General features: G+C 34.2%; 1 protein-coding gene across 2 annotated transcripts in view; it reads right to left on the bottom strand.

Moving 5' to 3' along the window:
* Window positions 1–22,163, bottom strand: part of GALNT13 (polypeptide N-acetylgalactosaminyltransferase 13) — a 499,222-nt gene that overhangs the window by 201,288 nt on the left and 275,771 nt on the right. For both annotated transcript variants that reach the window (XM_015535906.2, XM_042994459.1), the window contains exons 4-7: window positions 19,095–19,261; window positions 18,256–18,463; window positions 15,001–15,171; window positions 2,120–2,237 (exon numbers count right to left, since the gene is read on the bottom strand). In XM_015535906.2, coding sequence (XP_015391392.2) covers window positions 2,120–2,237; window positions 15,001–15,171; window positions 18,256–18,463; window positions 19,095–19,261 — 664 coding nt within the window. The remainder of the gene's footprint in view (window positions 1–2,119; window positions 2,238–15,000; window positions 15,172–18,255; window positions 18,464–19,094; window positions 19,262–22,163) is intronic.

The following is a 22,163-nucleotide window of genomic DNA, read 5'->3' as shown; positions in this document are numbered from 1 at the left end:
TTCTTCTTGGGATGATGTGAGATGGTAAATGCCTATGTGATGAGATGAAGTGACGTGAATGATATAGGCATTGTGACATATCATTAAGCTACTACTGACCTTCTGACAATATGTCAGAAGGAAGATCATCTGTTTCTTTACTATAGTTGACCACAGGTAACTGAAACCATGGAGAGCAAAACCACAGATATGGGGGAGTTACTGTACTCTATTTCTTAGTAATCTCAACCAACCAATCACAACCAACTTCCTGTGTCATTTTCTAGGAATCTAATCATTCTTAAGGCCACCAGTTGCATTCACTCTGTCCTCCTAGTATCTGCTTTGCCTACCATATTCTCAAATCCCTCTTTTTGGAACTTTTATATTTCTGTTGTATTTCCTGATCATGTTCTCCTGGTTTCTCATAATACTCCACCAAGTTCCTCCCTAATGCATCTTTCAATTAGTTAGATGAAGAGTATCCATCCAGTAGGTGAACTATGTGATGAAAGTAAGGGGAGTTCCTTGGCAGAGAATCAAGCTTAATGAGTGAGGAGAAAAGATGTGAATAAGAATCTTAGGGGAAAAGGTTGGCAGTAGGATGACAGATAATAGCAATATTGGTATGCTGATTTTTTTTCCTTATGTGATCCCAGCACAACATCTAAGGAACATTGGTTAATGAATGAATAAATACTCTCATCACTACATCTCAGGGTAAGAACAAAACTTTTTTTCAGTTTTTACATACCCATGCTCCCTTTTTCCTTCCTTCCTTCCCTTCCTTTCCTTCTTTCCTTCCTTCCTTCCTTCCTTCCTTCCTTCCTTTTCTTTATTTTGTTCTTCTTTTATTAACTACCATCTCTTATTTACTCCACTTTGAGAACTACACCAGGTAAAAAGCTTGGGTCCCCAAATGTCCCTAAAGGTTGTGTATCATGTGCCTGACGTCAAGAATATATTCCTGAGTATGGTATGAAATCTTGTAGAGCAAATTCTAATCTGACTATAAGTATATAAGCAAATATGGAAACAAGAACAATCCATTAACTAATGGTATTCTCAGACATTTGGCTATAAGAAAGGTTTATAGGCAAAAAATATATAACAAGGCCATTTCTGTGCTCCTAAAATGATCCAGATTATCTGAGATTCACCAAATTCCATATTATATAAATTCAAAGTAATTCTTATTTTCAGATATTGACCTTTCTTACAGAACATCAAATATAGTTCTATTTTATTAGTGAAAAACAAACTTTACTTTCTAAATGAGAAATTAAGTCATAACTCTTGAACTTCATAGATAAATATATCTAAATACTAATAATTTCATTACACAATTTTAGCAAAATCAATACAATGTTTTGAATATTTCATGTTAAATTCTATTAAAGGAAAAAAAACAGTGTTACTTATTTCATTTAAAAATAATAATATATGTGGTTTGAAGAAATCACAGTATCCCAGCATTTATCATTTGTTAGCATGAAGGCACATTTATGTGCCCGTTTTAAATTTCTGAATATAATGAAATTTAAAATTATTCATACACTTCCCAATATCATACATACAAAGGATTAGCCCTTAATTTTCATCTATTTGGAAGTCATTTAATAAGTAATTTTGCATTATTCAAACTGATTCATCAAATAATAATGTCTATAAATGTGAAATCCAACATGCTACTTGCAGAATTATCCAGAGTTCCTTTGACCACAGGTTATTCTTAAAGGTATTTGAGAATAGCCACAGGTACCATTTGTAAATTCAGGTAACATAAACACTTCCAAGCTTCAGTTCAAAAACACAATCTGATTTTATAGGGTAATGCTTTATTTAAAAAATAAAGCCCTTCTTTATTCAAAACCTGAAAGCCCTGAAGTCTTTATACTATGAATAAAAGAATTATTTTCGAAAACTTTAAAAGTAGCTGCAATTTCCCATTTAACAATAAATACTGCATGCAAAAAGACTAGCAGAGCTTCAAAATAAGTATTAAAATGACCAACTGATCAGTAATTTGCATCACTTCACAAAAAAAAAGATTTGACAGTAAATTACTGGGTCTATATGTGCATGCTACAGCATAGTGTGTTCAGAGTAAAAAAAAAAAAATAAAGTAAAATGCAATTACCCTAAAAGACATTTCAAGATTCTCTCCACCCCAGATATCCATTCCTGCATCGTAAGTTCCTATCTCTTCAAAGTAGTTTCTGTCAATAGAAAATAGGCCACCAGCCATAGTAGGGGTCCTAGTTGAAAAAAAACAAAAAGAAAAGAATATCTTTTGAAAACAATGTGTGGAGTTTAATGAGACTGTAGCAAATAGTTCTGAGACATTTTAAATTAAAAAAACAAAAACAAAACCAAAAAAACTAGTACTCAAAAATCTCAAACTGGAAACATAAAACCAAAGTGTAAGAGGTTTTAAAATTATTAAGTAGCATTTTAGTTCACATTTTCTGTAAAACTAAATTTAGGTTAGTCTATGTTTTTCTTATATGTGATCAAATAATGGAAGGAACACTGGCCACTTAAGAGGCGGGTATGTAAATTCCTTCTGAAAAGCATAGTGAAAAGAAGTTAGGGCTCTTAGCCCTACCCTTAAAGAGATTAACTGGTCATAAAACTACAAGTTGTGATCTTTTGTTGCCTAATTATAAATCATTTTAATATGAATACTAGAAACCTGTGGAAATGGTTTCTCTATGAAAAGATCTATAGCCTATTTCATATGAAAAATATCAAACGCTATAAAATGTTTATAGGCAATTAAGTATCTAATGGTAGTTACATATTTTTTAATGCAAGAGCTTTACATCTAATTGTTTATTCTTCTTTTTACCCAATTAAAATGATAGAGTTAATCAGATGACCCTAGATAAACATAAATCACATTTGTTATTTAGAGGCTTAGAAGAATATTTGGCACAGATTTTAAAACTTTTTCCTAGGAATAAATGCCTTTTGATTCTCACACTTGAAATTTCTCTACTGAAACTAAGGAGTCAGATGTTCAGTTTTTAAAGGATTAATTAATTATTAATTTTAAAAGATGAATTAAAGTCAATGGCTAATACTACACAAGTCTTCCTATATAACCAAACTAAAAAGAAAACTAAAAAAGAAAATTCTAGTTTTTCACAAATGGACCTATCTATGCTGATGATGATTATTTTTTAATGTTAATTGTAGAAAAGTAGTTTTAAACCTTCATAGTACATTAGAGGCACTGGAAGCACTTTTAAAAAACACGTTTCCATGCTTGGGTATCACTCACACTCCACAGATTCAGATTTAATTGGCCTGGGGTGGGGCCAGACCTTTGATAGTGTGTAAAGTCCGGTGCTGATTCTAATGTGCTGGCAAAAAGGAGAAACACTGGTCTAGGGGGTTTGGACATTCGAGTAGATGGAGATTGTTAAAAAACAAAACAAAACAAAACAAAACAAAATAAAACAAAACAAAACAAAAAAACAAGTGTTTTCCTTTTCTGGAGATTATATCCTCTTCTGTCACAGGATATGCTCGTGTCCTCTAATTGAACAGTATAGTTCATTGAAAAACCACCAAATAATACTGTACTTGGATATCTACCATATTGCAAAATTCTCTATTTCTCCCAGTGCTCTCACTGTTTTATACTCAAGCAATTAACTGTCCATCAGCTGGACTAGCACAGCATCCCTAGTCTCAGAACTATTTTATTACTTCTGGTCTTGCTGTGTTCCTATCATGAACAGAATCACTGACCTTCTGAGATATAATGAGAAACACTAACAGAGCTAAACAGATGGTAATTATGGAGTAGTCATGACCCTCACCTGATTGGGGTTTTGAAACTCTATGGCAATTACTATATAAGGTGTAATAGTGCTACATAGTCTATTTAATGAAAAAAGGAACAAAACTCGTTGCAATTATCTTATCATAATGCAACCAAGTGCTTAAGAATGTTAAGTGATGCATTTTTAATGATCAGTTCAGAATGCCTACCCACTTATCTATTTACTAATAAAGTACTAATGCATTTAGCTTAAATACATGCATTGAATTTCATCTTACAGTTGGTCATAGTTCCTATAAATATATGAGAAATGTACAATAAATGACTAAAATAATTTCTATATTTAACCATAAGAATGACTCAAATTTCACTTATGCTTAAAAAGTAACAAAAATAAAAACATAAAATCACAATTACTAAAAAAAAATCCTGTATTTTCTGAAGACAGATGCTCCTAGAAAGATTTTTTTTTTTGTATTTGCAATGTCAGCTCTCTCAAGTAATCTAGAGACTGTGCCTTATATAATATCTATGGTGTTATGCAACATGTTCTGTTCTAAGTTAATCGCTCTGTATTGTCCCTAATGAACTATTTACATATGCCTGTGTGGACTTTAAATGTTTAGGGTGTCTACAAAATTAAAAATCTATATATCATCTATCCTTATTAATCAATTCAATCCATTTTGGGTGGAAAAAATAATCGGCCCAATGGCTGTGAATATTACCTACACAGTCAGTAGGTGAAGATGATTTGAGTTAGTAGGAGTAAAGCACTTAGCACAGTTCCCAGCACATAACAAATCATTGGTAAGGTTAAGTGGTATATCTTTGTCATCATCATTGCTGTTATCGATAATCGTTCAAAGGTCTTGAGTGTCCTTCACTTACGACGTCCCATACACACACTCATTTTGGATTTCAAAATCATTTGAGTCTACTTCAGACCCAAGATGTTGAACTCTGAAATCTGCCTTGCTAAACACAGCTTTCTATTTTTAACCCCCCTGTTTCAAGCGTGTGACAGTCACTTTTTATCCTATAATGCTGCTTAGGGTTCCTCTGCTACTCCATCGCCTCACGTAATGACCCGCTTCAGGAATTGTTCCCTTCTCCTCCTCTCAATCTCTCTCCAGGATTTTGCCATGTCAGTGAAAAAATAGCTTAGCCCCCTAAATTCTCTATCCTTCTCTTATCTGACCCAATTCTCTTTTTGTAAATATCAGTGTCTGGATAAATCTATCCTTGTATTATTCACTTCTGCATCTAGGAACCAGAGACTCACTGAAAGAGTAATAAGATGAGGTCAACTAGTTATACCACAAGCCCAACTTATTGACTCTCTGCTTAGTCTACAACACCTAACAATCCTGTCATCTGTGTTAATCTGTTCACTTGTCTCATTTTTTTAACTGACTCTTATCTAAGTCTCAGACTCTCCTCAAAACACTGATGATTAAGGCAATGCATAAATAAAAAAATTCTTCAGTCATGAAATCTACACTCCCCCAATCTCTATCTCAGTATGTGTATATATCTCCTCATGGCTTTTCCTTCCTCCTGCCTCAGAGGAAAGAGTATCTCCCTTCCTCATTGTGAGCTAACGTTGACTCTTTTGCCCTCAGCTGGCTCTTTTCTGACTACACTTTCAGCCACTTGTTCATTGACTATTACATTTATGTTCTATGACTTTGATTTCTAGATCGTCCCCTTGAGCTTACAATACTGTTCAATCAAGTTCTATACTAAACCAAAATAGCCCTTCACTCCATCCTGCTACTCACTGAAATGAGGGAACATATATTATCTATTCCCTTTACTGGTAACCTTATTGAAAGGATGCTTTCTACATACTCCCTCAATTCCTCTTGACCTTCTAACTAGAATCTGGATTCTGTTCCCACCTCTACAGTAACCTCTTTCTAAAAGGGTCCTGCTGATTCTGAACTTGAATAGGCTTTCCTTAAAATGTCTTCCTTCGGAAGCATTTGGACATAATTCAGCAACCTCCCTGAATGAAATGCTTTTCATCTCTGACTCCAACAGCATTCTTCCAGAGAGGTTTTTCCTATTTATTTTATGAATCTTATTGATTTCCCTTCCTCTTCCTTTTCCTTGCTGGCTGTCTCCAGCTCTTAGTTGCATATCTATGACATGAGTGAAATATACAATCATAATAATGTTTTGTAGATGTGTGCACTTAATAATTGTCTTCTTTTGTCCCAATATGTAGTCTCCCTAAGAGTCTCTCAATGGAACTTTCCTCTTCCTATATTCCTTACCTGCATAAGTTCATTTGTTTTATGCCTCTTATTGTCATCTTTGTGAGGCAGAGTCCTAATCTGTGTTTCCTTTTCTCGTTTCTTCTTTCTGCATTGTGGTTTTCTAATTCCTTTCTAGATGTTTTCTAAAAAAAACCCCTTTGACTCTGCTCAGGGTATATAAAATAGCACTGAGAATATGCTACCCGTTCCATATCTGCTTCTCCTTCATTGTCTTCTATTTCCTTCCAGAATTTCAATACCGAGTGATAAGACCCCTTTTAGCAACTTTCTTTTCTGTGCCTCATTTAATCATTTCCCAAATACTTCTTTCCACCCCCCACCCCCGAAGTATTTTTGACTCTTATCTCTGTTCTCTGCTATCATGGTCACTGTCCAAGTTTAGTCCTCTCATGTCTCTTTTGTTATCTTCTTGCTTCTAGAGTCTGTTGCTTCCAAAATTTATTCTACAAACCATAGCCAGATTAATTTCTCTAAATCAAAATGCCTCTCAAAGTGTCAACCAGATATTTAAATACCTATTTTAAGAAATAAATCCCAGCTCCTATCCTGGCATCAGTGATGTGGTGCCGTCCAAAGGATATCTCCATTCCTTTTAACTATTTCCCTGTATTCCAAGTGTTAAGCTGTTAATAATAAATGCTTCATACTTTCCCACCCTGGTTCGTGTGTCCACATCCATTTGCCGCTTAAAAAGGATTTTCCTTTTTAAACTCCTCTTGTATGTTTAAATGTGCTCTATTGTTATGCTGAAGGCTATTATTTCATGCAGCCTGCCCTCAGTACAGCCCTCCTTCTCCAGTCTGGATATAATCTCCCACTTCTGCCTCCTTCGATAGCCCTGTCTTTCTCAAGGCATCGTGTCACTTCTTTTTGAGTATTATATTTACTTCTGTATACATTTTATCAACTCTATACATATAGCTAATATATTGGTTTAATATTATTAGACTATTAATAGATATTTGTTAAATAAGTGAAATAAACAAATAAGCATGTATCCCCATGACCATAATACAATCTATTTGTAAGTTAAAATCATGTGCAATTTTATCTTTGAAATTAAAAAAAAAAAATATTCATTCTTCACATCAGCTAAACTGATGAGTAACAAAGATACCTTTGCAAATTCCAGGATTGTAACATCTAGTAAAAGTTTTGGGATTTGAGTTTGGTAGTATTTTAGAATTAAAGATGCAAAGTTTTGCAACAATGTAGAATATAGGAAAGGACTCCAAAAAGTAAGCATTTGACATGGAAAAATACAGAAGTATTTCACCAGAAGTTGGTAAATTTAAAGAAATTATGACAATACATTTGATCATTCAGTAATATTAAACTGTGATGCCTGCATTTCCACAAATAAGATGATATATCCAGTATTCCACAGTAGGATAACTATGTGTGTGAGAGGCAGGTAAACCACGGGAGACTCAAGAGGGGACTGAGTTTAGTTTTTAGGAGCTTGGATTATGTATCTAGACTGATTAAGCTCAAAACTCAACCCCACAGTGTGATCTTCGGTAAACTACTTAAACTCTGGGCTCCAATTAATCATCTATAAAATGAGGATGTATGTAACAATGCATGTTACACTCTTAGAATAGTACCAGTACAAAACAAGAACTACATAAATATTAATTTTAATAAGGAAGAGAAAACATCTGTGTTTGGCAAGATTATAATCAGCTCTTTAAGAATTATTTTCCAAGTCTAATTCATTTTTAATAGAATTGTAGTATTTTAGAGCTTTAAAATCCCTACAGATTTGGTCAACCAAATTTAGTTGCAATGTGTTTAAATGACTTGTTTGAGGGTCCCCAGTTAGGTAGTGGTCCAGTTAAGGAAATAATGTTCCTTTCCTTTCCTCTCTCCTTCTCCCTACATATCTCTCTTGCTCTTTACCAATTAGTAATCACTCAGTTTATCAATATACATCATAGAATTTGGCATAGATAATTAGAAATACACTTTTCCTGATTTCAGCTCCAAAATTATGTACAATGTTGTCCTGTGAATTTTAGCACTGCTGTTCAAAGCAATTTCTTTCAAAGTTATTGAAACATCATTTCTTCTCACTAGTTTTTCCCTTTAACATATTAGGATTCTATTAATCTCACTTGGCAAATAAACAACGTCTCTGGGGGAAAAGTCTAAAGATTTGGGAGACTATAGCTCAGCATCAGGCTGTTATTCGCAATGATCAAATAACACAATATCTAGACTGTAAGTGTGTACCTCTGTGTTAATAACATTTCTCATATACTATATGCCACAATAAAGAGAAATGATAAACACACATATTTTATTATTTACAGAAATGTGAAGCATAAATAGCTGAAATATTCACATAATCTCAATTTTTTTAATCATAAAATATAATTTCGTTAACCATTTTGCAGGTTTAGAAACTGAGTTTCCCTCCTTCATTCTTTATTCTACTATCCCCAAAATAGAAAGCAGAAAAGATAGAAAGGAAGCAGTAGCATAACTATTATTTTATTAGTGATGAATAACCAGATGTTGAATTTATTTAAAGGTTTTTACAGAGAAATGAAATGGGGTTTAGTGAAATATTGCACGCTGAGGTACTCATTTGAACATGTATTTGGGTAAGAAGATGCAGCTTTTGGTAGAGAAGAGACTATTTAAGCACTCATGCTGTTTAGACTCTGCACAAGGAAGCATGTTCCATCCTGTACAGCCTATGGAACACAAAGCTATTTTTAAAGGATAAGAATAAAAAAAGAAAATTCTGCTTGATATGGGCAAATGGCTCATTTTGCTGCCAAAGATCCATTTACCAACAAGTATTGGAATCAAATACTTTAACTTGTGCTTAAAGACCTATATGCCAGGAAGGGAATAGTTATTTTTTTTTTCCTTTTTTCTTAATCCTTTTTCATAATCTTCACAACCTGATAAAACCCCAAGCTTCCAATTACAATAATTGGTGTAATTTTTTTTATCTTTCCTTTTTCTTTCATTTATGTTTAGGACGGGTCAAAATAAACAATGGGGCAAGATGTTTTAAATGTTTCAATTAATGCTCTGTTTTCATTTCATCTCGACAGACCACAAGGGAAGTGTGGTAAATTATCTTCTGAACCATTAGGAGGTAATATAATATAAATGTGCTATTTTCTCCAATGAATATTGATTCACATACTCCACCTAAGGTGGATTTTTTTTCTTTCAAAACCAACACATTTCATAACTTAATATGAGTAGATGGGAATGTTGAACAATTAGAACATTCCAAAGTTCAACTTTTTCTATTAAAGTCTTTGTTCTTCACATAAATTTGACCCATCCCTGTGTTTTGTGTTAATATCTCCTATTGTAAAGAACCGTCTCACAGGATTTGAGAGTATCTATCTCTATTTCTTTCCTCCAAAGTAAAAATGTATTTTCATTGCATTGAGAAAATCAAATAGAGAAAATCTAACAGGTAAAAATTAAGAAATATATTCTTAGCTGTTATTAAATAATAGGAAATATTGTCTTATATTTGGATAACATTTTATAGGATAAAATAAGTGTTTTTTAATTATACTTACTAGAAGAACAATAAATTAGAGTCGGTGATAATTTTTTGGGGGGGGATTCAAACTGGCAAAAGATATCAAAAATATTAAAATGAATTTCATCTTCCTCGGTTGCATAATTCTAAAAAGACCACAGTATATGCAAAAACTATAGATCAGAAAACATAATTGGCAAAAAATAATGTGTAAAATAACTCTCAATTGTCTTTGCAAAAAATAAAGGAAAATCTAAGTAAATAATTGAGATTCTAGCAGCCACTCCAATTTTTACTTGGAAAAAAAATGCCATGGGCAAATACTAATAACATATCAATTTTTTAATATTTAATTTTGAGACACAGAGAGAGAGAGAGCCTATGTGAGTGGGGGAAGGGCTGAGAGAGAGATGGACAGAGGATCTGAAATGGGCTCCATGCTGATAGCAGCTAGCCCAACACGAGGCTTGAACCCATGACCGTGAGGGGATGACCTGGCTGAAGTCTGACACTCACCTGACTGAGCCCCATAATATATCAATTTTTAAATTGTGGAGAAACATGTCTGAAAAGAAACACTCTAGAAGGAAATATAACAAAATACTTCTGCTTCTCTATACTTCCAGATACTTGTCACATTTATTTAGCAATGCATATGTTTGTGATGTATATTATCAGAAATAAATTTTAAATAACTCCTTTCAAATATATTTCTCATTTAATGTTTTAGTACGTCATGAGTTAAACAAGAGAGGGAGAATATTTTCCTTTTATTATTGAAAAGAATGGGTAATTTCCTTATTGGAGTAGCTTTTAAATAAAACCCAGATCTTCCAAAGCCAGCTTCAATGCTTCTTCAATGATATCATTCTAGAAGGTTACAGGAAATAATATATGTGAACATCTTATGAGTTTTTCACAGTAAAGGAACAGTAATTATAATCTGAGAAATTATTAATAATGTTTAATTTATTTGATCTTCTTTATAAATTCCTGATTCCAATTGAGAGAAAAATTAAGCTATAATATCAGACAAATGTTAATAAAAAGGGATATTCAAGTAAGTAAAATATGTAAAGAATAAAACTCATCATTATATCTATGTTTGATTTATTATGATAGCAAATATTAGAAGAAAATCTAAAACTCTTTGTTTTACTTTAGAAAGATATTGAGCATGGTACTCCACGTAAGGATGAAGTCATATTAAGAATATTAATAAGGACAAAATGTAAAAGAGTCCATAAGGCAAGACACAAAAGATAAAGAAAGTTATACAGACTTGATAAATTACTGGTAGTTTTTTTTTAATGTTTACTTATTTATTTTTGAGAGAGAGAGAGAGGCAGAGAGAAAGAGAGAATCTCAAGCAGGCTCCACACTGTCAGCACAGAGCCCAGTCGGGGCTTGAACTCACAATGACCTGAACCGAAATAAAAAGTCAGACCCTTAACTAACTGAACCACTCAGGCACCCCTCACTGGTAGGTTTTTAATAAATTAATAATCTATTTTAATCCATGAGAGATTAAAGTAGAATCTAATATCTTTATAACTTTATTATTTATTTATTGAGGACTTATTGAGGATTTACGACAGGGCATAAATTAAGAGACTAAAACCATCAATAAGATTAAAGCCAGATTCTTTTCCAGAAGCACATAGCACTCTAGCTGTTGACGTAGTCTAACTCCTGTGCATCAACACTCTGGCCACTTAGGCTGGCCTCATTCTCTTGTCTAGCATACACATGGCCAGTGCCAGTGGGCCACATCAGGGCAGAATCAGCCAGATTCATCGTTGTATGTACAGAACCTAGCACAGTGCTCAACAGTGTGATGGCATGTTCATTTGCATATGTAACCTAACTCATTTTAATAGCCTGAAGCATATCAAGTCGAAAATTACATGTACTGGAAAAAGGCATGCACCCCCAAACGAATGAAATCATTTGGGAGATTATCTGCACTACCAGATAACTTTTGCTACAGGTTGCCTATTCCATCAGGTAATGCAGATGCATATTCATACCGGGTTAACATGTTTGGTGAGTTTCAAACTCAGGTATTTCTTAGGCAGTAGCTTGGAAGTCAAGGTCACAAATTTGTTTATTTATTTTTATTTATTTTTTTAGGTTTATTTATTTATTTAGAGAGAGGGAGGGAGCATGAGCAGCGGAGGGGCAGAGAGAGAAGGGGACAGAGGATTTGGAATGGACTCAGCAGAGAGACCGATGCAGGGCTCAAACTCATGAACGGTGAGATCATGACCTGAGCCAAAGTCAAACACTTAACTGACCGAGCCCCCCAGGCACCCCAAGGTCACAAATTTAAAAGATTTATAGTTGTAGTAAGCATATTTCTCTGACTTTTGACTGGGACACAGGTACCAAAACATTTCCTTAAGTATAAGAATGATGACAAATGGACACTGATCCTCAGCCTCTGAGTCAGGAACACACAAAAAATAGAGGTGGGGCACTGGGCTAACCTTTCAGGCCATTTCTAAAGGGTAGCTTCTACTTAACTCCACCGGATGGTGCCAAGTAGGAATACAGGATCATTGTAGCAAGATCTTCTGACTTTTCAAGAATAGCTAAAAATTCATATATTTACTTAGAACATCTCATTTTTAAAACATTGGTATTTTTTTTAATGTAAAAAAGTATGTACGCCAAAAAAACACATCTACAAAGCATGTCTGACACATAAGCTCCCCGTTTACGACCTCTAGTGTAACAATTTGATTACCCTATTGTTGCATGTATAATTGAGATATTACTGAAAAGTCACATAATAGGACTACTGAAATGTCAAGGACAGTTTACTGATTAAAGAAGACTAAATGTTCAAGATTATGTGTGCTATTATTCCGTACTCATAATTTCACAAATACCAAGTATTTTGCAAACTCCACTTAATATCTAAATGAAAATACCAAAGCCCAGAGGTGACAGTAGAATAATACATATAACCATTATAAACTTTACTTTAAATGTGGTACAACTAAGCTTAAGTCATAAGTTCAAGTTGGTTCTCTATGTATGCAGATGCATGATTGTATTTCTAAATGATGACTAACTAGCCAATTATAGTCACTAGAAAGTTCTGTCATAGCTGACATTTTAAATGAAGCATTCTGCTAAGAAAACTGAAATCTGAACCCCATTTTAATCACTGTAGCTATTCAGAATTCCGTTAATCAAGTAGAAAAAAAATGTGTCTTCAACACCTTAGAATGATTTATCTGTTTGTACGAATGTGAGAAAAATGATCACGTCTTCACGTAATAGATTACAAGTACAAAGAAAGTTCACATTACAGCTATGCTGATGAAAATTACCTGCAGGCTGTTACAACACAGCCCATGAATTAATTAACCTTTTGCCATAAAAATTTGGAAACTTCAGCAAAGACTGAGGTTTCTCTGTTTCTCTTGTTCCAGCTCCCTCAGCATTTTAGAAAGTGAAATATTGTGCAGTTACTGAGGCAAATAGATAAAATATTCTTAGATTTTTATTGGGTCTCCATGTTACGACAATAAAAGCACACAAATTGTGGTTAAAACGTTGCAAGTTGGATGTTTCCGTTTTTGTTTTAATTAATGAAAGATGAAAAATAATGGTCAATTTCTATGTAGATCTTTACCTTTGTGAATGATATCAGTATTTTCTTACTATGAATGTTGGCTACCTCTTAGTTATCTACCTTTTGACTTTGTAAGAAAATAAGTTAAATGAAGCATGTCTTTTGCCAAGGTACTTAAGAAAACAATGAGCACACTCACATATTCTTTAAAATTCATTAAAACATTTTTTAATGTTTATTTATTTTTAAGAGAAAGACAGAGTGTGAGCAGGGGAGGAGCAGAGAGACAGGAAGACACAGAATCCGAAGCAGTCTCCAGGCTCTGAGCTGTCAGCACAGAGCCCGACACGGGGCTCAAACCCATGAACTGCAAGATTATGACCTGTCCTGATGTTGGATGCTCAACCGACTGAGCCACCCAGGTTCCCCTAAACTTCATTTTTAATGAATAAACACATTATGTTTGAGTGTACTGGCCAAGTATGTTGATAGTTTTCACATGGAATCTGAAGCTGAAAAATCAGCTAACACTAAATGAAACCATGATCTGGGAAAACAGGATTTCTAATAAACAACGGTAAAATGAGCAACTCAAGCTGTTGCTCAAGCTGTTAGGAGCAAGGATCCATAAGACTTGGTGAATGTGAAGATTATAGCAAGACTTGAAGATCACTAAGTTACACTTTAAATATTGACATAATAACTTCATGTCTTCATGCAGTTGTTTGGAGGCACATTTTATTTTTCCCTTCCATGTAGTAAATCTCAAGAGGATTAGCAAGCACAATATTTAACTCTTCTGTAATAAACAGAGCTGTTCTTTTCCATGAGCCAATTCTTAGAGTTAGTTTTAATTCATTAGATAGTTAGTCTTGCCAATGGATAAGTCATTTCTTCAGTAGGTTAGGAGACATTCTTGTTTAGATAATGGTTTATACATATTGTTTTGGGGCTTTTCTCTATTGTTCAAACTAAATCATGATTTTCCAAATTCATTTTTTATTAATTTTTTTTCTTTTTAATATTTTATTTTTGAGAGAGAGAGAGAGAGGGAGAGAGAGAAAGAGAGAGAGAAACAGAGTGAGTGGGGGATGAGCAGAGAGAGAGGGAAACACAGAATCCAAATCAGGCTCCAAGCTCTGAGCTGTTAGCTTAGAGCCCAACACAGGGCTTGAACTCACTAACTGTAAGATCATGACCTGAGCCAAAGTCAGACACTCAACTGACTGAGCCACCCAGGTGCCCCCCAAATTCATCTTTAAAGAGCTAAATCAGTGAACTCCCTCTACAATATGTTGTTAGGAAATCAACTGTTGGTTGCAGGTAAGAGGTACACAATAATATAGTAAAATAAGAAGGTAGTAATTTTGTGTTAATAAAGTGAGTAATGCTTATTTAAACAACTAAAGATGCATATGATATTTCTTATTTTGTATTAAGAGCAAACACATTTATGAATAAATACTTCACGTTAAGTAGCTTTTTAAATTAATTTAGTACAAACAATAAATATTTCATAATCATTAATACATTAAAATTTTTCAACTGGATCTTTCTTTTGTATCTATAAGGAAGACAGCTCTTTGAAGTTGGTAAATTGAGAAAAGTTGAGAAATTCGGCATTCCTGCCAATAGTTAAATTTGCCTGTGTTAATTTAAACTAAATTTAAATACTGTCATTGATGCTTAGATAATTATGTAAGTGGTGATAATGTAAATGTGTATATGAATAAAAGGCATATGCCTTTAAAAGACTTAAAAATGAGAGCACAAATTCATAATACTCCTTAATTATAGGAAAACACATGCTATCCTTTGGAAGATATGAGCTACGTACCTGACAGGTAATGTTCTATCTCCTTTTCTCCTATCCATTTCTCTTTGGGGAACAGGATACCAACGGAAATTCAGTTTCCAGTTAAAGCCCCCATAAGTCATGTCTGATCCAGCCATATATTCAAAGGTATCATCACTAATCACATCAATGATGGGGCATACAACTGTTTTCCTGCAGAAAAATCAAAACCAGTTTACGTATAAATAATAATTTAAACACTACATTAGCTTCTTCAAACTCAGTATAGCTGACTAGTTGAAATTTAATCATCTTGTGACTTTAATATGATTTTATTTTAATTTTATCCTTTCTCTCTGTGGAATCGTTTCCTTTCACTACATCCTCTTTACAGTCTCTACTTCATTCTATCATTTATAATCTAATCAAATATACTAATTGGTCTTCAAGCTGATTTCCAAATGCATTCTAAAGTACTAACTCAGCAGGATGAACGTGGTCTATTTTTTATAAAACCTCCACCAACACCATGATTAGTAGAGCTGCTTTGATATTATGCATCATTTTAGCTAGGGCCAACTGAAAAACAATAGCATTCAGGAAGTAGAGAGTGGATGATGGCAAATTAGACCTGGTATTTTGAATCTGAAAGGGGATAAGTTAGTTTAAAAAGATAGTTTTAAGAAAAAAATTAAACTTCTTTTCATGGGAAAATACCTGCTAGAAAAAAACAAATAAAAATCAACAAACAGAAACAATAAAAATCACGAACATCAGTGTAAGTAAATGTTTCCTCTGAAAGATATTAGGGACTCGACAATTTCTAAGTGTGTCCTTTCTAGATCTTGGAATTTACTGTAAACAATCTGTGTATTTTAAAATAGGGAAAGATAAGCAACTTAAGTTTCTGGCATTTTATCTCATGACCCATTTCTTAAAGTTAAGAGGAAGAGACAGGAGATTTGGTGTTCTCGCTGGTGGCTTTTTAGGGTAAGAGGCTTTCACCTTGAGAGAAGATTAGATATTCTTTTAATCCATTTTGTGCTTTCCTCAGTCTTCCTCTACTCCTGGCTTATATGTTGCATTATGGGATCAGTCTGTCATCTCTACAGCAAATGTTAAGGTCTACTCAAGTTTGCTTTGCTGGTAGCTAGTTCTGGAAACCAGAGCTTATTTTTCATATTTACTAGGTGGTAAATACACAAATATGCTTTTGAATAGCCCATAAATGTGGAAAGAAGATAAATGTTGTCCATTATTTATCCTGGTTTTGTAACACCAGTATCACTAACATTCATTTTATTTTATTTTTTTAACATTTATTCATTTATTTTGAGAGAGAGTGTGCATGTGTGCATGTGAGTGAGGGAGAGGCAGAGAGAAGGTAGGGAGAGAATCCTGAGCAGGCTCCAAAATGTCAGCACAGAGCCCAATGCAGGGCTTCATCCCATGAACTGTGAGATCATGACCTGAGCCAAAATCAAGTGTGGGACATTTAACTGACTGAGCCATCCAGGTGCCCCACTAATGTTCATTTTTCAATTAGGTCTTCTATTCCACACAATTAGCCAAAGCCTAGAGTTCTCTGAAATCAATAGGATTTATCTAGCCTTGGAAACATTTCTTGGTAACTCTGGTCCCTACAAAATCAATACCTTTCTTCATTAAGCTTAATGACTTAATTTTTAGGGAGGCAAAATTAGATCTACTAACTTTGAATAGGACTTTATTATCTAGTCGTGGCAACTTTAGAACTTATAAGATGGACAAACATTAGAGTTCACTATATGAAAGTGCAATCTAAACATGTTACATTAAAAAATAAACGATCTATTCTTGATGATATTGAATATTGCATAAAAAATTCAGTAAGTTGAATATGAAACACATGTTTTAAAAAGCAGCAAAATGTATGAAGAGTTGCCAGGAAATGCATTTAAGATGCTCTAAGTTCATTTTACTTTGCCATTCTCACCCTCCTGTGCATATTGGACAATACACAGACTGGAAAATGTTACTAGCTGTATACAACACTCAGCTGAATAAAAGGTTCTCACTGCTTTCTTCAACTGCTATGGCCCATTTTACTAACAACCTCCATCTATCTTCCTGGCAAGTACCAAATCCTGATGTAGCTGGACTAGCTCACACTAAGCAGCCCCTGTCTTGGATGTTTAATTAAAAACTTCAACTCTAAGAAGACCTTTCTACTGTAGGTGAAATGACTACGCAAACAAGGTGTCATAAGATGCTTTGTTATTATATCAGAGAGCATTCGACATAGGTGACTTCATTAGGTGCTTAAGAATTATAATCATTTATCATCAATGTTTATGAATATCCACAAAAGAAGCTTGTACTTGACCGCATCATCATCAGAAAGAATTGCAGGTAAGTATGAGGGTTCTTAATTTCTATAAAGTATTATTCAAGTTTTTGGATTTTACAATTTGTGTATATAGATTGACAACATCATTTATATAATTAAAATTCTTATAATTTTTTGTATCATGATTTCATTCCAATGGAATGTGTGAGTGTGTGTCTTCATTTTTAAGATCCTCTAGGTGGTTTTGAATAAGACATTGAATAAAGGCAGTGAACTAGTAGAGAGAAGACTGGTCTAGGAATGGGAAGAACTGAACTGTTGTTCCCATCACTTCCAATAACTAACTGGGTCAAGCTCCTTCACTTCTTCATCCTTCCCTATTACTAGGTACACACAAGAACATTTACATTGCCTACCTCATAGGGTGCTTGTGAGGATGAAATCAGGTGTTTTGAAATGTATTTTATAAAAAATGGCACCATTTCAGATTGGACTAAGTTTCATCACCTTACAAAATGAATATTCAACACATTTTTTACTGTTTGGATTATTGACTATTTCTTAATCAAATATTCATGTTCAGCATGAATAAGCCAAGGTCTTTATTCAGTGGAGGAGGGGTGCTCTTTAAAAGCTAGAAGGGACAGCTGGGTGCCTCAGTTGGTTGAGTGCCGACTTTGGCTCTGGTCCTGATCTCAGGGTTCATGGGTTCGAGCCCTGCACCAGGCCCTGTGCTGACAGCTCAGAGCCTGGAGCCTGTTTCGGATTCTGTGTCTCCCTCTCTCTCTGCCCCTTCCTGGCTCATGCTCTGTTTCTCTTTTTCTCTCAAAAATAAAGAAATGTTAAAAAAAATTAAAGCTAGAAAATGAATCTCAAAAAGCAATTTACAGAGAAGTTTTGACTGGCACCTGGAACTGTCCTAACAGGCCGAGTCAAAACCCAGGCATATGTAACACATGAATTCTTACCTGTCTTCTTTTATTCTTGCCAGCAAGGGCTCCAGCCATCCTAACGTGCACTCACAGTGTGCATCCAGAAAAGTTATGACCTGCCCTCTTGAAGCGGCTGCTCCTCGAAGGCGGGCACGTATTAGCCCAGAGCGTTCTTCCATTCTAATAATTTTTACTGGCACCTCTAAGTTTTTCACATAATTCTCTAATGTCAACTTGAGAAAATCTGGAATGTGCAATAAGAATTGATAAAGTTTTGAAACTATTTTAAGACATAGCAGAAATACTACTACCCAGATGGAATTCAGCAAACAGAAATGGTAGCAGACTTCTATCAACATGTTTTTTTTTTTTTTTTGCATTAGGTGAAATAGATATGTAGAGATTTTTATCAGTAAATCTGGCAAAGATAAGGACATTATAGGACCTTAATATACCAGACTCTAATTTAGAAATTGGGCCACATTGACAAACAGAGACTTCTTAATTATAAGTTATTTCACTTTTACCTGCACTTAAAACAAAACAAAACAAAACAAAACAAAACAAAACAAAACAAAACACGATAGATGTCCAAAAAGTCATACTAAGGCTCAATCATTTGATTGTTTGAGTTGGGAAAAAAATAAACACTTTTGAAAATTATTTTGGCTGATTTCTTAGGTTAGTATGGACCAAATGGAATCATGGGAGAAACCGGAAGAATTAGTTTCATATTCCTGGAGTTCCAGGTACAGTGATGAAAATTTGACAGGTGATTTCAGGACTCATGTAATTACAAGGAAAATACAGATTATTGCCAAGCTATCTTTCTGACCATAATAAAGTTTTCTATTAAGAAGGAAAAATAATTATACCTCTTTCACTAGCATCATCTACCAAGATGACCTCAGAGAGCAGATAGCGTGGGGAACGATTTATCACACTGTACACAGTTCTAAGGAGAGTGCTCCAAGCTTCATTGTGAAACACAATGACTACGCTTGTGTTTGGAAGTTCATCAGGGTAGACCTTTGTCTTGCATCTGGAAAAGAAAGAAGAGAGACATGTTAATAAATTCATTTTTCATTCTGATCATTGTAATAAAGAATATCCATGATAACACAACTTTAGACTTGATAGCCCCTTACTAAGGAAACATTTCATGATTATCTAAGATAATTTTCCTTTTTAAAATGCTTTGAGTAATTACTTGGCATTTTGAAAATTAAATATGCATGGTTACTAATATTTTATCTTAATTCCTGTAGGGAACAAAGCAACATGATTTCCACAAGGCTAAGAAAGCTAAAATAACATTCTGAGACTCTCAATAGAAGTCTAGGGTACAACAGGGACATATGAATTCATTGACTGGATATAATTTTATTCCTTGTTTAGAAAAAAGATTATCATATAGCTCAAAAAGTCATAAGAACATGAACAGATATATGTTCCCAGGGTTTTAAAGCATGTAAAACTGAGATTGTTTTTCTGTTCTAAAATCGAGGCATATGTGTTTTCCATTCAGTTTGAGAATGCTATAAACCATGTCTGATTTGAAGGAAAGGTTTAGGGGCTAGATTTACTTTGCAGATTCCCAATTAGTACTCTATAATCAACACTGGAGATGAGGAAAGGGAATAGGCTACCAGCACTTCCCAAAGTGTGATGTGCATAGGAATCACCTAGAGATTTGTTAAAATGCAGATTCAGATTCAGTAAGTCTGGGGTGCAGCCTGAGAGTCTGCATTTGTCTTTTAAAAAAACTTCCTGGTGATTCAGATGCTGCCAGTCACACAGACTGGCCATAATTGTTATTACTTTTAGAACTTGATGTTTTGAGAAAAACTTTTAATTTTTCTTAGAAATCCAAAGAAGCCCAGATTTAAGTATTTGAGCAATCTAAAAAGATACATTTGCACTCTCCCTCTCTCTCTCTCAAAATAAATAAATAAATAAACTTAACAAAGGTTTAAAAGGGGCATCTGAGTGGCTCAGTTGGTTAAGCGTCTGATTCTTGATTTTGGCTCAGGTCACAGTTTCTGAGTTCAAGCCCTGCATCAGGCTCTGTGCTGTCAGTGCCTGTCGCTCGCTCACGCTCTCTCTCTCTCTCTCTCTCTCTCTCAAAATAAATAAACTTAAAAAGATACACATGGATAAATGGTATGTGTGGTGCTCTAGTGATCATCCCAAGTTCAACATGTAGATGGTCCTTACCCCATCAACTTGTCAACATTCAGATATTTAAGTCATTGTAATTATAATATTATAAAATTACAAAAGTCATTAAAAATGCCATTTGGTATATGAAATAGGAATGGAAGCTTATTCACCTTAGGTGATTGTTTCATGTAAAATATTCTAAGGAGCTAGAGAATTAAAATCATCCCATAAAATAAAATGAACTCAATACTTCCTGCCACTCCTGAATGATCTAATATATGACACAAAATAAGCATTGTTAAAATTAGTCTCCTTCACAGGTGAATGAAAAAAATTCAATAAAATGGGGGAAGTAAGGCATATAATTAAAGACATACTGATTGTATGCCTATTGAGACTTTAATCATCTTTTAAAATGGTCTAAAATATCATCTACGCAGTGAAGCCTTCTGCAATGTAGTCAGTAAGAAGGTACTATACCTGAACTATGACATTTTTCTGCATATATTTATTTGGAAATAAATTATCATCCATACTATAGAATATATTGTGTATTGAGGAAAATCAAAATATAATGGGAAAAAGTACTTTGATCTGCAGTCTTCTTTTCCCATTTTGGTGGCAAGATGGAAATGGTTTCTATATGTCTCATCAGCATTTGACTTGGGCATCCAGGAAGCCTATCGCTAAATGAATTCAGAAAGCCATCTTGGTAAATCAGAAATGTTTTCTCCACGATTTTCCTCAAACCTCCATTTTTCTGCCTCAACGATATAGCATGCTAAGCAAAAAGTATGGTAAAGACCATCATCATCATCATCATCATCATCATCATCATCAATAAAAAATAAAACTAGAAAATCAGGCTGAAAGCAGTCCAACAGTCAACAATTATTGGTCTAACACAAGGAAAAGTGTTTATCTGTAAGGGCTATCATTGGAAAAACAGTGATTTCTTTTAAGTTAACTTTTTTTTATGTTATATAAGCATATATGTTGTATGTTTTGTACTCTAAATGCCAACAAAGAAAGAATGGATGAGACATTTAGATAAATCTAAAAATTTTTTTAATTTTTTTAATACTTATTTATTTTTGAGACAGAAAGAGACAGAGCATGAGCAGGGGATGGGCAGAGAGAGAATGAGACACAGAATCTCAAGCAGGCTCCAAGCTGTCAGCACAAGCCTGACGCAGGGCCTGAAACCACAAACCGTGAGATCATGACCCAAGCCAAAGTTGGACGTCTAACTGACTGAGCCACCCAGGTGCCCCTTAATTTTTTTTTGTTTATTTATTTTTCAGAAAGAGAGACATAGTGTGAGTGGGGGAGGGGCAGACAGAGAGGAAGACACAGAATCTGAAGCAGCTCCAGGCTCTGAGCTGTCAACACAGAGCCCGATGTAGGGTTTGATCCCACAAACCATGAGATCATGACCTGAGCTGAAGTTGGACACAACCGACTGAGTCATCCAGGCGCATAGATAAATCTTTTAAAATGAAAAGCATATATTCAAATCCAGCTTCTTAAACTATTTCTATCATGCTTTGTTTTTGTGGTTAAAAAATCTAGTCACAAATGTTAATTTTATATTCAATATATGTGACAAAGTTATGATGAACTAATTTACTATGAATGCAACTATTATGTTTACTTAGAGAAAATTTCCACTGTATCATTATTTAACGTAACATAAAAATAAAATGTCTAATATTTTTATTAATTCTTCCTCTCCTTCCTATTTAAACAACTAAGCAAAGAAAGTTTTGTGTGATAATAAA

This window comes from Panthera tigris, chromosome C1 (genome assembly GCF_018350195.1).
Source record: "Panthera tigris isolate Pti1 chromosome C1, P.tigris_Pti1_mat1.1, whole genome shotgun sequence".
Classification (NCBI taxonomy): Eukaryota; Metazoa; Chordata; class Mammalia; order Carnivora; family Felidae; genus Panthera; species Panthera tigris.
This window is presented reverse-complemented; position numbering and strand designations above follow the sequence as displayed.